The following is an 18,464-nucleotide window of genomic DNA, read 5'->3' as shown; positions in this document are numbered from 1 at the left end:
TTCATTAATTATTTAGTTTATACAGAAAATTTTGAAATATAGTTTTAGTTTTAGGTTTCACTTATCTGAGGTTAAATAACGTTTTGGATTGTTATTAATCGTGTATGGGTGCTATTGTTCTTGAACAGATGGACAGTTTGTACAATAATTGCGGAATCACAATTGATTTCAGCTATTGTTTTAACTAACTCGATTAATTTATAAATTAACATAAATAAAGACATGGCTTTAGCATAGGAAGAGTAAACGCAATAAAACACATTAACTAAACACATTAACTGCCTTTTTTACTTTTTTTTTAAAGCTAAGCTCTGTTGCTTTTTAGGTAAGAAGTGATTGCCCAAATATAGGTTCATTAAAACATACACCAAATTTTTCTGCTGAAAAATTGTGTATATGCGTGCAAAATAGTGCTTGCAAAAGTGTTTGCATATGAATTTAAATACATTTTTCAAATGTTCTTATGCACTTCAATGCTTCTAACCACGCATGTCTCTAACCATGCAAACTTCTAACCATGCAATAACTTGTGCATTTCTGACTTCTAAGTGGTTTTTTAAAACTTATTTAAATTAATATGACAAATAGTTTGTACCTTTTTTGAAAATTTTAATTTGAAAAACCGTATAAAAGGTACTGAACGTGAAAAATAATACACATATTTTCTGTGATTACCAGTCATTTCATATTGAAATATCAAATAAATACTTTGGATTCATAATTGTAAAAATAATACTCAACCAAACAACCAAAAAGTATCATTCACTGGTAATACAAATTTTGATGAGTCCTTAATCAGGAAAACCATTTCAACAGATACAGTAAAAGTATATCCACAGAGTTCTTGGAATGAAGACTTTCGTGACGGTGTTAGAAGAAGTAATGGTACCCATAAGAGTCGGGCTGCTGGTAAGAATATACGTACACAGGTTGATGATGCAATGCAGCAACCCATTCCTGCGGCCGAAAAATGCGGAAATGGTCTCAATGGAGAAAACATGCTCACACCACTCTTACTCGTATCTTCGCCATTTGAAGGTTCTGGCTGCTCGTTGCTGATTTCAGAACTAGACTCTTCGATGTCTTCCTTAGCTGGTGGTTCCGTTGAAACTTCCTTTGCCTCTGTTGTTGGCTCAGGCAATCGTCTGAGTCCCTGAAAGTGCTGCAGGAAGAATCCTTCCGGAAAAGCCTCTGGTGGATCATTCGCTGTCGATTCTTCTAGAGCGAGATCGTTCATGTCATCTTTGCCTTCATCTTCTTCGCTGGAAGATGGTGCTTCTTCGACACTAGAGATCTCATTGGGTGCTGCTTCAGGTTGGTAGTCTACAACAGGTACTTCTTCAGTGTGAACGATTTGGGGAGCGGATATTTCCTGAGAAGAATCTGACTGCACTTCCTCTGGAACATCTGCTGGGAATTTGCCTTTAGGAACGTCTGGAACACTCACGTCTCCTTCAGCTATGTATCCGGATTCGTCCGCACGGTAGTTGACTTCTCTCAGCTCACCATTTGGGTCTTCGTAAGAGAATTTGCCAACAACAACTCCATCGGGGTTGCGAAACTCTTCTCTGCTGTGACTTCCACCATCTTTACCGGTCTCATAATAAAATCGGTAAGACCCATCGTCATTGAAAGTCATAGACTGGGATGCAGGAGCAGCCAATGCACCAGCAAGAAGAAACGAAAAGATAATCTGTAATAACAAATAAATAAGTAAATGCATTGTTTCATGCGTTACCATGTCAAAGATAACTTATAGCAATCACTCTTTCCAATGGGGTCAAACAGAAAACTGTGGGACAATTTGTTGACTTTTTATTGATAGTTTCAATTTTTAAAGAAAATAGTGCCTGAAATCACGCGAAGTCTTGAAAATTCGAGGTAAAAACGTGAATAACTCCCGCTGCTAATAATTAAGCTAAAGAATCGGAACGAATTGCATAAAACGCAGAAAAATCTGCCGTTTCAACGATGTAACCGTATACCTATGGTATTAAATGCAAATTGTTATTAAATACCAATGTGTACGGGTAATTTATCGCCCCCCATACTCGGGAATTTTTGTGAAAGTTGAGTCTTAAATTAGAATTAAAAAAAAAAAAAAAAACCTACCATTCGATTTTTTTTTGAACCATTCTGCAAACTTTTCCTCGCTAAAAGAAATCAACTGAAAATTTTAAAAATTGGCAGGTTAGTTCTCGAGTTTTGCGCGTTTAAACACAGAGATATTTTTTGGAGAATTTATTTCAAACAATGTGGAGATAGCAAACAATGTAACATTTTTAGAATAAATTCAACCAAAATTACTAAAGTGTAATGCAAATAGGACCCAATACCAGGGTTGGCAAAAAACCCGGGTTTTTTTAAAAAAGCCCATGGACCCAGGGTTTTTTTGGGTTTTTTTAAATAAAACCCAAAAAAAAACCCAACTAAAGTTGGGTTTTTTTAAAAAGAAATGTGGTTTTTTTTTGTCTTTTTTTAGGGAAAATGTGGGGTACTTGTAGCATATTGTAGCGTAAGTATATGGACAAAGTGCAAAAAATTGTCTTCGGGGAAAAAAAGCTGGAAAACTAGTTAAAATTCAGCATTTTCTGAAGAAAAGTATGAAAGACGAAAAAACCTAAGTATGGTGAAGTTTCGGGTTTTTTAATTTTCATTATTACCAACAGTTAAGGCAAAGTTACTTCTCGAGTGATAAAATCTATTGTTCGTTTTTAATTACTACGTTTTTTTTTTTTTTTTTTTTTTTTTTTTTTTTTTTTTTTTTTTTTTTTTTTTGCATTTTACTTTATTGTATTTATTTTGTTATGCAAAACTACTGTAGAACCTCAAGTAGTTTAAATCCCTTTTTACTGAATTCCAGCTTAATCAAGACATTTCTTTGAATTTTATGCTGCCTGTTTTTCTATTTCTGTGTACAGAGTTAGAAATATTCAACTTTTTGGTAAGATAATGAATATACTGTATCTGTTCTGTCGACCGTTTGAAAAATCTGTTTATTTCTAAAAAATATACCTTGTTTTTATTCGAGATTTGTGATGTGTTGGTTAGCAGAAAATAATTCACATGAAAAGCCTTTTAACTAGATTAGTTTTCTCTGTACACATATTGAGAAAATCAGACGTGACAGGACTTGGTCGAGGATAATTTGAGTTATTTATTGACCAGTTCAAGAAAAAAGTTAAATACATTTATTTAAAATCTTTGAAGTATTTTTTTAATGCCGTTAAGAGTTAAGAAATACTATTAAAGTTCAAAATTCATTTTTTATGTTCATTGTCTGCGGTAAAGAACAAATAAGAAAGAAGTTTAAATTGTGAAAGTATTTAAACTAATTATTTTTAAAAAAAAAATTCTCAGAAAATTTAAAAAAAACCCAAAAGTGGGCTAAATAATGGGTTTTTTTTAAATGGGTTTTTTCAAAAAAACCCATTGGGTCCAACCCAATTGGGTCCAATTTGGCCAACCCTGCCCAATACGGTAAACAGCCATTCATTGCAAATTATGGCTTAATTTATTTTTCCCTCAAAGTGGTCTAAACTGAAGTATTATAATTGAATCCACGTGTCCGAAATCTCATCTTTTTGGTTTTATAGAAGAAGATGACTGGTTTTAGGACTCAACGATTCAATTTTTACTACTGTTCAGAATATTTTCTTAATAAAAGTTAGAATTTTCTGAACTATAGGAAATTAACGTGATATCGATCTGTTTGGTTTTTTAAAATGGAATTTGGAAGAAAAATCAGAAGTAAAGGGTAAGAACATAAAAGATGTTTTTGACAACTCATGTTTAAAATTGACATATTTTATTGAAAAGTAAAAATACAAAAAAAAACATTAAAAAGCGTAAAAATTTCAGAAAAGAAAAAAAAATGCATGTATGGGTTTCCATTCATCGGATAGCTCTATATGCTGACATCATTTTGTGTTGAAAAATGGTTCTTAGTGACTCCGAAACGTATACGCAGTTTTAAAAAAAATTGTTTTTTGAACTTTGTTGTCTATATTTTTACTTCAATGTCATTCATTAAAAAAACCAGCGAAGATACAAAATAAATTAACAAATAAGCTGACCTTTCATATGCTTCAGGCAGTATATGTAATAATATGTGTGTTTAGTGCAATCGGTTTAAACCTGTTATTCGTTGCAGAGTTGTTCGAATTGGGAACAATGGGTTGCCACAAAGCCTTGATCATTTGTCTTTTGACATTAAATTTTGAGCATTATTTGGAAGCTATGAAGCTGCTAAAAAAATAATCAAAGAACAGGTGATATCGTGGCACTTTTCATCCCCGGGTTTCCCAATGTTAAACGATTCTTGAGGGGGAAAGGGAAATTCTCAACTTACTGAATGAAATTCAAATTTTACCAAATGATAAAATGTGATACATGCACAAATACCTTCAACAAATGAAAAGGTTCACAAAGCATCACTAAAAAATACAGAATGATTCAAAGAGAAATGCATGATTTCAAACATATATATTTCTAATGGTAAAAATCTTGCCGAAACGGCTTTTCTGCAAGCTTCAATCATTCTAAAGATGTTTTGCGTACCCTCTATTTGACACCTGAGCAATATTATTACGCCTGTGATGAAACTCCTGCAAATCAGAGACGCACCGATGGGAGGTCACTGCGACCTCCCAAAAATTTCTATATTTGGGCAAATTTGGAGACAATATTTCAACATTGATATTCTTTTTCCTTTTTTAGAGTATAAAATCATTTTTAATGATGCTTAATGTTTCTTCTCATGAGATGTTTCAGGGGTGCCCCCCTAAGAACTAGGGCGCATCCCTAAATATCACAAAGCGAAAAATACCACTAACCCCCCTAAAATTTCATGACACCCCCAAGGTGGGCACTCTTGGATGTTATGTATGTTTATATGTGTGCATGGTCTTATTTTATCATTCGGTAAAATTGGAATTTCTTTCGAAAAACTAAGGTTTTTCTCCTCCTCCCAAAAATTTTAGTTCGGGGTGCCCCCAATGCCTGCCATATGCGTTGTAGCGTGTACGCAGTCAAGGGAGAAATTGTTGCAATGATTTTTCTGTTAGTCAACTTAAGATTAACAGGTACGGGGGTATAAACACAGTATTCTTATTGTATCCGTATATTGATATGGTTCTATATTGTTTGAGGATAGATACATTGATTTGTGTAAAAAGGCATTTCTAATTTTATCGATAAAAGAAACGTGCAGATTTCTTTAATATGAAGCTTTTTTTTATTTCTTGAAACAGACTCACATTTTCCCCATCTCAATACCTGACTTTCCTATTTTTAATTTTTCGATATTTATTTTGTTATTTTATTTATTGCTAACCTTTTTTTGAGCAATCACGATTGCTTATTGCTTTCATTTGACTGTTTTGATGTGCTATGATTTTATTTTCCCAACAGTACCCTCTGCAGCACAACCGTTGACCGGTTCCGGGTGTCGTACCTCGCGATGTTGCTCCTCTAGCGAAAACCGTCTCCAGGTTGCGTCAATATCCTACACTTACACGCATACATACATACACGCACGTACACACACACAAACACCTACACACACATACATACACCTACACACACATACATACGCCTACACACACATACATAAGCCTACACACATACACAAACACACACTCAAACACATACACACACGCATACATACAGACACCTACACGTACACACACGCCTACACACAACTATCCACACACTCATGACTGCACACAGACACAAACACATATGCCTACACACATACGCATTTCCCGCCCCCCCCCCCACAAACACTCATACACACAACTACCCACACACTCGTACCTGCACGCAGACACAAACACACATGTCTACACATACATATACCCTACACACAAACACACATACCCCACACACACACACACATAAACACACACGCCTACATACACACACACACTCGTGATTGCGAAAAACATAATTTGAATACAAGATGTCAAAATTCAAATTAATTTTTCTTTTTTTAATGTTTTTTTTTTCGCGATATTTTTAAGATGCATTAAACCTTCTTTCATGTTTTTTTCTTCTTTGTTTGACATTTACTGTGAAAGTAGGATAAAAACGGTTGCAGAAAAGAATTGACGATAATTCCCGGTCATGAAACATAATCAACAACGAATGTTATTGTAAAAACAAACAACGAATATTGTTGTAAAATACCCACAACAAAGTAAAGTATTATTTTAACTCACAAACAACAGAATTTTAATAGGATATTAAAGTTTTGTCAGAAAATTTATAGCCATTTGTCTTGAAGTTGCGACAACATGTTTGTCATCGAGTCCCTGTATGCTAGCTCTCAATAAAAACTGATGAATTCTGTAAAAGTTGTTTTCCTGCTTGAGCAGTGATAATGCAGGGAAAAAACCATGCCTTCTCAAACCAGTATTTTCTTTGAAATATTCAGGCGATGCTAACATCATTTGTTTAACTTTTCATAACCATTCGGTTGCTCAAAGCTTTACAAAAAGTTAAACAGATAAATAAGGTGCTTAATATAAAAGCATGCTCAATTCATTAAAAAAAAATACTAGAGAGACAAGAAATATTAGTTTTGACCAAATTTGTAACAGTTCAGAGATTTTAAGTATATTTTTAGGTTTTTTCTCTTAGGAATTAGGAAAAAAGCAAAAGCCGAAAAAAAATGTAGTATTCTTATATTTAACATTATGAAGGTTAGACGGTCTGATTCAATGAATTATGAAACTATGTAGTGCACAGTTGCGGGTTTACCATGCTGTAAATAGGAGTGACCCCCGCAACCATATTGCTAATTTATTAATTAGCGGTTTCACTTTGACGTCAAAATTTATTATTGCGGGATTTTTGGAGAAATTTATTGCTTAACGGCTTTTCCTTGAAGAGGAATCATGCAATAAATTTCGGCTCTTTGCTCCATTTTGTCTTGTTTGTTTTGTTACGAGCTATTTTGCTATTTAAGCTGTCTGCTGTAGTGTTCATTCTCGTTGCTTTTACCAGATGCCTTTAAACAGGGGCGGTCTGGGTCCCGCAAAAGGGCGCCAACCTGGACTCCCAAAGGTGATACCCAAGTTTGATGGCGCAAAAAAAAATAAAAAAAAAAAATAAATAAATAAATAAAAAAAAAAATAGGCGCAAGGGTGCAAAAGGGTGGACTTGTTAGAAGACACACCTGCTAGCGGGCCGCAGAAGATAGAGAACGCTTGATGTGAACAACGTTGACTTGATTAGTTTTCGAGAATTAGTTAACTTCTTTTAAGTTAACTCATTCTCGATGACGCTTTGTTGGTGGGGGGGGGGAGATTTAGCTGTTTTCTTTGCCAGAGACGCGAAACCTTTTCAGCAATGCGACCTGTTTTTCTCTTCGCAAGAAATTTATTATATTGCAAATTGCAATCTATTTTAATGAATGTTTTTAGAGGATTTTTCGCATCTTTATAATAGTAAAAAAATCCTATAATTGTGTCCTTCACTTTGAATTAAGCAAGACTTTTTTTAATCCAAAAAAAAAAAAAAAAAATTGGGCGAAATTTTTAAAAAGTCAGCGAAACCATAGTAATAATATATCTAAGTTAAATTTCTTTACAATTAATTCAAATAAATAAATGAATACATGGAATTTCAGGAAATTTTTTCTTCTAAATTTCATTGAAAGAATATTTTGACTGTAGTTTTTTGGACACCTTGTTTTACGATATTTTTCATTTCAAAAGTAATTTTAGAAATTTTAGTCGCAAACTTACTTGAGTCAGCAAGTCTCAGTTGATCGTTTGACTATCGCTACACTACAAAAAATGACTAACGGATCACAAAATGAGAAGCGTTGTTCTATACTATAGTAGGGGAATACGGGTCAAAGTGAAATAGCGGGGCAAAGTGTAATGGTGAAATATTTACTCTGCTTTTAGCCATCTATCTAGTAACATTTTAACTATGCAGTAACACATGTAATCTATTCCAGTCAAGCAAACAAAATTTCCCTGAAAATCAAAGAATAGGATAATGCAAGCAATTTTTAAAAATTGATACTCTTATTATTCTATTTTGTTGTAAGTCAAAAATTATTTTTATGTTTTTTAAGGGAGGAAAGGAGGTTAGAGTTTTCAGCGTCGAGAAATTCACATTTTTTTACGAATTTTTTTTAGAAAATGGTTTGATTAAACTTACTAAAAATATTTGTGAATTACTATTTATGGTTTTAAGAACATTCTATAAATTTTTGATCAAAAAATATCCACAGAAAATCCGGTGACAGAGCTTTTCCCAGAGCACCTTTGCAGAAAGATGATTTGCGGTGTTCATCTATCTCAGATGACATTTATCTGAAATCAAATTCTATTTGAATTTAGTCAAAGTGTTAATTAATCCTCCCCTCCCTACGTTCTCAGATCTTTTTACTTCCTTTTACAAAAAATGAAGTATTGTATTCGCGAAAAAAATTTCGCTCAAAAATCGACCTTTATATTAGTGTACCTTACCATATTAGTGGGAAACTAATATTAAGCTCTCCTAATTAAAGTACGGCTTAATTAGTAGTTGTCCTTTTAGTTCAATTGTGTGTTAAAAAATAATATTTAGTAAATTTGAGAATATACTGGCAATTTATAATTTTGATAGAATGCCTAAGATTGATACATTTCCCCTCCATCAGTTATTTTCACCTCAGAAATAATGACATTGATAAGGGTCTGACCCGGATATGAGGAATTTTCGATTAATATAGGCTTAAAGGATACATTTTTCAGGGAAATGATTTTTTTCTTCGTTGCTACTATCTTCACATGTTAAGCATATGAAAACATATTGACTTCTTTTTTAACATTAATTTATATCCCTGAAGTTCAAGTTCACGAAGGTTCACAATAACCACGCTTAGTTATTAAAGCGAAATCCATTTTCTTGTTTTTCGACAGAAATCTCACAACTTCTTATGGCTGAAAATAAACAAGGGGGATCCCTTGTATCATGGAAAATAAAATGTGATGTCATTACTGCCACGTGTTAATGAGAAATGGCATTTCGTGTTTAGGTAACGGAGGTGAGAATTTGTGTGACATGACTCCTTATCCTACTAAATCACTCCTTACCCTACTAAATCAAACTAAAACACAAAATTAAAAAAATTAATATACTTAAGCAATTAGTATTTGAGACATTTGTGTTAGGAATAATAAATAAATAAGTATATGCTTTATATTAAATAAGTTATTAAGCAACATAAACAGTCACACAAGGTGTGTGACAAGCCACGGAGGTGAGAATTCACATGTTGTGAACCAAAAATATACTAAAACAAAAATTATTATTAAAAAATTGTGTGTAGGGTTAAATACATATATTTTTGATAAAATTAAAAAGCACTGTTAAATAAATTGTTCCTTACTGTTTTTTTCTGTAAAAGGCGTGAGACAGAAAAGTTACACTTTTTGAAGAATGACCCTAATTTATTCGTTTATTAATTAATTTCCTTTTCATTTATTCATTCATTCTTTTATTTGCTTATTTATATAATCAAAAATATCTTTAGTAATCGAATAGAACATATTTCATTAGAAAAATAGCTTATTTTTTACTTTGCCCCCATAAAAAAAAGAAAGTGAAAAATTTCCACCTATTTTTGAAGGTACAAATTTACTGCAAAAAAAAAAAAATGATGTTTCAATGCTAGTTTTATAAAAATTATATTGTTCTTTCCGTACCGGGGGGGGAGGGGGGATTGTAATTTTCAAAACGAATTTGCAACTTTTTTGTTTTGAATAAAGTAAGTTATCTTAACTGCTTCCCTTTGCCTCACATTCCCTACACTTGAATAGCAAACAAATTTTAATTTTCTTTGCTCTGCCAAGAAATTAGCAAACAATGTATTTACAAATAAATAAATTTTCGCTACGTCATTGAACTGCTGCTCAGGACTCAGAGAACCCTCCAACATCAACAATGTACGTAAGTCACAGTATGTATGTTGCACAAAAGCCTGGGATGCCTATGATAGGAGTTTGATAGGTTGTGCAATTTAGATTGGGAGGGGGAGGGGTAATTTTTGGAGGGTTTTGATATCATTTGGGGTTGGGGTCTCGTTCTTTGTATAGGGCTCCGTAACCTTTTAGGGGTTGTGCCATTACTCTTTTGGGTGGATGGGTACCTCTGAGTAAGTAATATATATTTTTTTTTTTTAAATGCAGTTAGTCATAAATTATCAAGAGTAGTAAGAAAACCGCAGACATAAAGCAGGGGTGCTTACATGGGGACTTCAGTCGCAAACCGATACATTTAAAGTTCTAGGTGGGGTTCAGGTAATTTTAGAGGGGCTCTTGATATCATTTTAGGAGTCTTGATATTGGAGGTGCGCCTTAGTATTAGAGGAGGGCACAGCAGCATAAATAGCTAAATTAATATTAGCATTTAATGCAAAAACAAGAGCAGCCATAATGGGGGGGGGGGGGGGGAGGGGTAATTCCAATCTTCACATTAGGATAGGCAATAGGGGAGGCTGACCTAAAGCGGGTAGGTTTTCGAAGAACGCTCGAGAGCTGTAGTTTTTGGATTTTAATCGCAACAATTTCGGTTTTATTTCCTAACAGGGTTCTTGAACTTCAAAATAGAAAGTGATTTTTGTATTACTTCAAACCAAATATTTATTTATTATCAAACTTAACAAACGTGTGAAAAACCCGCTTTGCCCTACCATTGAGCCCAAAACGGGTAAGCTGCACTAATTGCGGTTTGGTACATTTGCCAATCAAATATGAAGTTATAAATGATTGAAATAGTTGACTAGCTACCTGCCATTATAGAAAAAAATATAAAACAGTTGTACTGATCCAATTTAAAATCAGTACATTTGTTTATAAAATATAAAAAAATAACTAAGATAATTAATAGATTAATTAAGTGCCATCCTAAAAATTAACTTTTCAAAGTTAGATTTTCTCTTTCAATAGAATAAGTATAAGTCAGCATACGAGTCAAAAAATTTTAAATAAATATGTGATTAAATCCTATATCCGCTTTACCTGACCCGCTTTACCCAAAGGCACGTTTTTGAATTCAATAATTATAACCTTAAATATTAATAATTAAAAAAAAAACGGAATCAACATCGTAGTTTATAGGTGGACAGTGTGAGAATAAGTTAATATTATTGACAATAAAAAAATGTGGCCATCACGAAACTTTCTTCTATATATTTTTTTTCTTTCTGATCCCTCCCCATGCTTGATGAGGAAGCAATATTCCCAAAAAAAAAACGAAATTACACATGCAAAAATTTGACGACCATCCCAATGTCTGAATTATTGCAAAAGCAAAGCAAAGAGCGAAAATTGAAAGTTATTTTAAAAGCCTTGCTTGAATTAATTACAAATATTTTATTTGTTAACAAACATAAGATGGCAACAGTTAAAAATTTTAAATTATTGAGATAATATTTCCGATCATTTCCGTACAATTAAAATTACGAGAAATACGCAGACGACAATCCATTACGATTTATCTTTCTTATTGTTGCATTAATAAAGCTATTTTTATTCGCAAAAAAAAAAAATCAACACCTCTTGGAGCGATTGGCGTCAAAATTGAACCGAAGCCTGTTTACATATGGATTCACATATATTCCAAATTTCAACCAGAACGTAGCATCACTTCTTGAGATAGGGCACTCACAATGGAAAAAAGAACGGGTGATTGCGCTACCCCCTTTTTAGCTGTTGACACCAAAATAAAATCAGCTCTTATACCCACTAAGGGCTACTTGTCGATAAATTTTTCTTTCATTCCGTTCATTATTTCTTGAGAAACAGCAGTCACAATGGACGACAAAAAACGTTCTATAGCTCAACCCCCGTTTGAGTTATTGACACCAAAATTAAATCAGCACCTGTTCCTGTTAATGGCAACATATGGACTAAATTTTGTTTGATTCCGCCAGTTACTTCCTGAGGAATAGCAAGCACGCGCAACTCAAAAAACGTCCCATTGCTCCACCCCCCTTGGAGGAATTCGCGCCAAAAACCAATGGGCACAAGTCACATAGCGGAACATATGTGTTCCAAATTTCGTTCGATTTCATGCGATAGTTTTTGCTGTAGAGCGGCCACAAAAAACTGGTCACACACAGACGTGACACACACACATACACACACACAGACAGACATTTTCCAAAAATAGTCGAAATGGACTCAGTGCACCTCAAAACGTTCGAATCCGTCAAAATTCGAAATTCGAAAATTTGCACGAATCCAATACTTTCTTCTATATATTAGATATAGAAGAAAGTAATAAGCTGGTATTTGACTGATCACAAGTTACAAAACTTCATTTAAAAAAAAATGTATTTTTTTTTTAAATTTTAAGCCAGGTTGCGCCATGCCGCTTCACTGCTGCTTCGCTAGGACTGATAATATCTCGGGGGTGTTCGTGTAAACACGACATACGTATTCAATGCTGCTAACACACCATGGGAGGGGGGACATATAAAGGCCTACCCGCTTTGGGCCACCCTACCCTAAGTGTTAAGAACCGAGAGATGATCTAATGGTTGTGCTCTTAAATGAATGCATTCAGTACATGTGCTTGTTCATCCAGCTTAAAGTTAGATCCATTTGTTACTTTTTTTTATGATTCATTTTCGAGCCCTGAAATTCAGTGGCCGGGGTTACGCTCCTGAAAACCAGTGCGGTAGAAAAAATCTGTGCTAAAGGAAAATAAAATTGCACTGTTTGAAACTGCGATTTCTAACAAAAAAAACTTTTGCAATCACTGATATACAACTCTCCAAACAATACGAAGACGAACGAAGGAAGAAGATCAAGAAGTTACTCACCAGTTTCATCATGACCACTTTCACTCTCCTAATTGCAAAAAATGCGAAATATCGTCCCTGCTTTTATATATACGTCTGCCTGCAGCCATTCTAGGAAATGCCAGTCCCAGAACACCCTACCCACAGCCCCTTTTCGAACCAGACGCTGTTATTTTACACTCGCCACACCAGCTACGAATTCCTTTGCTCTTCTTCGACACGAATGCAAGAAAAGAAAAAAGAAAAAATCCACATGTCCAGAATAATAATCGCGGGATTGGATAGAACAGAAGCAAATAGAATACAAAAATAAATAATGGCCAAAACGAGAGGGGAAATAAGAGATAGAGGGGGGAAAAAAGTGAGATTCTTCAAGGTTGCCATCGCTGATCAAGGTCGTGTCTACAGATTGTTGGAGTCATTGGGAGTGGCATGCATCGATGAATCTAATGTTAAGATGAACATCGTCATTCAATGATTATTTCAGCCATTGTTGTTGGACGAGTTGTGTTTCTCAAAAATACTTATTTGTCCTTAGTGTTTTGTTATGTAATAGGGAGTGTTTAGGGTATTATTATCATACGAGCAAGCAGAACTCGTGTAAAGATTGTTTTCATCTCTGGAAGTGAAAATGAAAACAATGCCTCATAGTTAAGGAGAAGTGAGCTATTAGGTTTCCAGACGTTTAAAATTACAGAGAACATCACTGGCGTCGGCATTTTTGATAATTTTTCGAGATGACGGGATAGAGGACAAACACGCAAACTAGTGGAGAAGGGAGAACGCTCCGAACCACTTATAGAGCTTTGTCTTGAGCAACAAACACTAATTAACTAGAGCTTCTTTGACTAACTAATTACGGCAGTTTTTTACTAAATTCCACAGCGTTGTGCTTTTGTTCTACAGAATTGTTTGCTTGTTTGGACCTTCACGGGTAAAACTGCGTCAGATTAAATTCATGCTCGTGTAGAGCACTTGGAGAGATAACTTCTTGAAGGACTGTCCAAAGCCTTTCGTATATAAAACATTCTGATAGGAAACCATTGCTTTCAAACACGGTTACACGAACGAAAGTATGTTCCTCATTAGTATTATTCTTTTTCTTTCAAGAGCTCCCCACCTAGTTTTTATCGTTTTATTGATTTCAATTATGATGTTGTCATTCATTGCATTTTCTTACATACAGACATGCAGGGTGCTCATTCAAGTCCGCTGCCGCCGGATTAGTTTCTGAACACTCTATCATAAAAGTATGGTAATATAGTAAAGTTGCTATGCGTTATACCAACCTTTTTTGCTGAAGGGCCACATTGTAAATTTTTGGACGCAAGGCGGGCCAACAATCCAACAATACTTCAGTTCAGATGATAAGCAATCAGTAACATGATAGTAGCCATTATTTATGAGAGACAGGCAAATCAAGACACAACAAGATGGTCGTTTTTCGCTGCCCCCTTCGCCTAGTGATACGTCTTCACTTTTTCGAGGATAGGCAAAGACTTGATGCTGCCGCCTTTAAACGTCTTGCTTCAATTTCCTGCACTAAAATTAAATTTTAAATCAGAAATGAGTGAATTTATAAAATGCAAGATATTTAACACTGAGAAATTTTTTATGTGCAATTTATTTCTTTGAAGGAAAAAAAAAACAGATTTATTAGTCTTTAAACGTTTTTTGCCGTTTTTGAATCCGAAGAAGAACGGAGGTAAGGGGATAGAGTCATATCCTCTGATTTTTTTCCAAATTGAAGTCTTAAAAATGCAGTTTTAGTCAATTTTTGTTGGTGTTAAAGACGGTCTAGGGACAAGTTTCAGTGTCCACCACTGGAGAAATTTTCAAAATTAATTCTGAAATTCGCGTTTTCAGACAATTTTAGTATAACTAAGGGAAAGACTGGTTGCAATTCTCTCCCCCAAATTATTTTCAAAAATGAAGTCAGTTTTGGGTTATCTTTGGTGAAGTCAAAGGTTTTTCCTCCTTACAAATTAGTTTTGAAAACGCACTTTTATCTTTGGTGATTTGTGATGGTAAGGTAATGAGGAATATTTAGATGCTCTCTTCTGATTTTTAATTTTTTTAATTTTTAAGGAATTAAGTCCTAGAGACACATCTCAGGATATCTTTGATTTTGATTGTGTTAGAAGAATGGTCAGAATTCAGGAGCTATTCCAGAATTTTTTTGATATTTAAGTTTCAAAAAGGCAAGTTTAAACTATATATGGTGAGACGTTCGGAAAAGACTCCTCAAAATCACTCCCCGGAAATCATATGAAATTAAAATCATTAAAACACCGCTTTAGGATATTTATGGTCGAATGAAAGGGAAAAAGCTGGTGACCGATTATCCTACAGAATTTTTTTGAAATTGGAAGTCCCAATAATGTAATTTTAAACTACCTTTGGTGATTTTAGGGACGAAAGTTAAAGACTCGCTTCTTAGGAAGAGGCAGCTGCCCCGTCCTAACGGGACTTAAACCCTTCTGGCAGCAATCATGCTTAGTAGTGGTTTTGAGATTTTCTCGGCTTAGTCTTCTTTTGAAATGCTTAAAAGGAAATATATTATGAAATAGAAAAAATGTTTTCAGTTTGTAAACCTCCCTCGGGCAGGGTAAAATCTGCTGGCAGGCCGGATTTGGCCCTTGGGACGTAGGTTGGGCAGTTTTGCGTTGTACAATAAAGCTGCTTTCAGCGCTACTTGGCGGCTAAACTTAGAGTTTGCTTTCTTATATCAGAAAGGGTACGAGATGCGTTAAAAAAGTCAATTACAAGTAGTTGAACTCCGTCAAATGGAAAAGAAAAAGGCATCTTTCGTTGGTTGGTTGGTTGGTTGGTTTATTTAATTTTAATGGCACAAGAGCCCTTGAGGACTATACTGCGCCAAACGTTTTCTTTATGTAATATTATTTATATGAAGTCATGATATTGTAAAGGTAAACTTGTTTTGAGGTAAAAAGTATTAAACTTCAGTACTTTAAAATAAGTAGTAAAAAACATGTATATATTAAAAACATTTAAATGGATAAAACAATAGGTTGACAATAACCTTGGTTAACAAGAAGAGGACAAAATCACAGTTTGACGACACAAACACTAAATTAAAAAGGAGAAACCAATCTCCTTGAGGAAGGAGTACAAATTGCGATGGGGTGGGTCCCCCAGCAACTCCTTCAAAGATGGATTAAAATTACTAAAATACTTAAAACGAATTTGATTAAATTTAGGGCAGTTACTTAAAATGTGTAACACTGTCTGATTTACAGTACATAAAATGCAAGTTGGAACTGGTTCACGACATAAGAGGTACTTGTGGGTGAATCTGGTATGACCAGTGCGTAGTCGCGCTAATAGAACTTGTTCTCTCCTGGTAAGCTGCAATGATTTGAAACCTGCAGTCGAGGGCTGGATCGAATGCAATTTGTTTTGCGTTTCAAGATTCCAGTTCTGCTACCAATGAGTGTTAAGACATTCACAAATGGCTTTTTTAATATCCTCGAAAGGAACACTGTCATCGGTTTGGATACTTGCAGCTCTGGCAGCCAAATCGGCTGCTTCATTGCCAGCAATGCCCACGTGACCAGGGATCCAACAAAAGAGTACGTGAAAATTATTTTGGATAAGATTTTTGTATAAATGATATGATTGATTGACTATGGGGTGGCTATTATTATTGCAGTGAGCGATGGCTTCCACTGAGCTCTTGGAGTCAGTGGATACTATCCATTTTTGTTGATTAGACTGGGATATTGATTGGAGAGATTTAAATATAGCTTTTATTTCTGAGGTAAACACTGAGCAAGATGGGTTTAGTTTTTCTGCGGTAACTTGATCGTTAATTATTGTAGCAAAGCCGACGTGATCGCTTGTTTTTGACCCGTCGGTGAAAATGGAATTGTATTCAGAGTATTTGCTTTTTATGTCATAAAATATTTGTTGATAGACTGTATCTGCAGTAGTTTGTTTGGAGAATTTTGAGAAGTCACTGATATAGAGGGTATTACTTCGCACCATGGTTCAATTAGTTTTATTTCGTTGGCAGTTTTGAAATCTGATAGCAGTAGGTCTGACAGTACCAGACGCATTCGGATCCCAAATATTGGGGTCATCGAAGGTCGATGTAGAAATAATACAACGTTAGATGGATTAAAAATATGGAGATGTAGTGGGTGATTAGTGAAAGGTTTTGTTTTAAAGTAAAAATTTAAAGGAAGTTTAAGACGTCCATTGTTTAGAGATTGTTCAGATGCAAGAATATATAGACTGTTGATAGTGAGGTCCGGAAGGCTCCTGTGCAGATGCGCAGTGCCTGATTATGTATTGGATCCAGGGCTTTTAGATAGCTTTTCGCGGCAGAACCATAAGTTTGACATCCATAATCAAGTTTTGAGCGTATAAGAGCCCTGTAAATTTTCAACAAAGACTCTGTATCAGCACCCCAAGAAGTGTTTGCTAAGACTTTAAGTATATTTAATTTCAATAGACATTTTTTCCTCAGCTTTTGTATGTGCGGTATAAATTTAAGTTTTTTATCAAGTGTTAGACCAAGAAATTTTCCTTGGTCTTTTACAGCTATTGGTTGATTGTTAAGGAGAAGATTTGGATCAGGATGAAGACCTCTTTTTCGGCAGAAATTGATACAGAATGTCTTTTGAGCAGAGAAAGTGAAGTCATTTTCCTCCACCCATTGTGATACTTTATTGATTGCAATTTGGAGTTGTCTTTCCACGATACTCATGTTCGACGATGAGAAAGATATTTTAAAGTCATCAACGAACATGGTACCTTTTACAGCGGGGGAGAGGGGGCAATTGATCAATCAAGCCATTGATTGCTATTATAAATAGAGTCACGCTTAGTACACTTCCCTGGGGTACTCCTTCTTCTTGAGTGAAGGTATCCGACAGAACAGACTTGACACGTACACGAAAAGAACGATGTTTCAGAAAATTGGAGAGAAAGATGGGGAGGTTACCTCGCAACCCATACTCATGCAGGGTTTTGAGGATCCCATATCTCCAGGTACGGTCATATGCTTTTTCAATATCGAAAAATACGCTCACAAAATGTTTTCGCTTCAGAAATGCTTCTCTTACGGATGTTTCGAGAAGCAATAGGTTGTCTGTTGTGCATCTGCCATGCCTGAATCCACTTTGATATGAAGATAGCAGATGGTGCGACTCCAGAATGTACATCAGCCTGGCGTTGACCATCCGCTCCATCATCCGTTCCAGGCATCTTTCGTACAGTTTTGTTTAAAAAAAGTAGCCGTAATGAAATGCATTCTAGTTACAAGTCATTAGATATGGTGGTTACGTAGAATGGGCCCCACGTTAGCTTAACCGGAACCTTAGACCCTTTTTTTGGAAAAATACTGCCGTGGGCTGGTGAAGGGCAATAACTGCAACTTTTTACTTTTTCATTTTTCATTTTTTTTTTTTTTTCATTTTTGTCACCTATTGTACGTTTGCTTTATTGTGCAAGCTTGTGCATTTGGTTTCCGCTTTAAAAAAAATGCATGGAAAAAAACATCTAATTCCTACATTTCCTTATTTTTAGTATTGACTATATAACGGGTTTTTTCAAGTAACTTGAAAACTCATATCTGCAAATACTGTAGTTTACGTGCCCACGGCAGTGTAGTTATACTACAGTAAGAACA

General features: G+C 34.8%; 1 protein-coding gene across 1 annotated transcript; it reads right to left on the bottom strand.

The window, feature by feature from the left end:
* Window positions 1–736: 736 nt before the first annotated feature.
* Window positions 737–13,006, bottom strand: LOC129222072 (uncharacterized). The gene is given in 3 exon segments (XM_054856503.1): window positions 737–957; window positions 959–1,693; window positions 12,830–13,006. Coding segments are annotated over 3 exon segments (834 nt in total). The 5' UTR covers window positions 12,842–13,006; the 3' UTR covers window positions 737–870.
* Between the last annotated feature and the right edge of the window lie 5,458 nt (window positions 13,007–18,464).

This window comes from Uloborus diversus, chromosome 5 (genome assembly GCF_026930045.1).
Source record: "Uloborus diversus isolate 005 chromosome 5, Udiv.v.3.1, whole genome shotgun sequence".
NCBI lineage: Eukaryota > Metazoa > Arthropoda > Arachnida > Araneae > Uloboridae > Uloborus > Uloborus diversus.
Note: the sequence above shows the minus strand (reverse complement) of the source record. Positions and strands in the feature narration are given on the sequence as shown.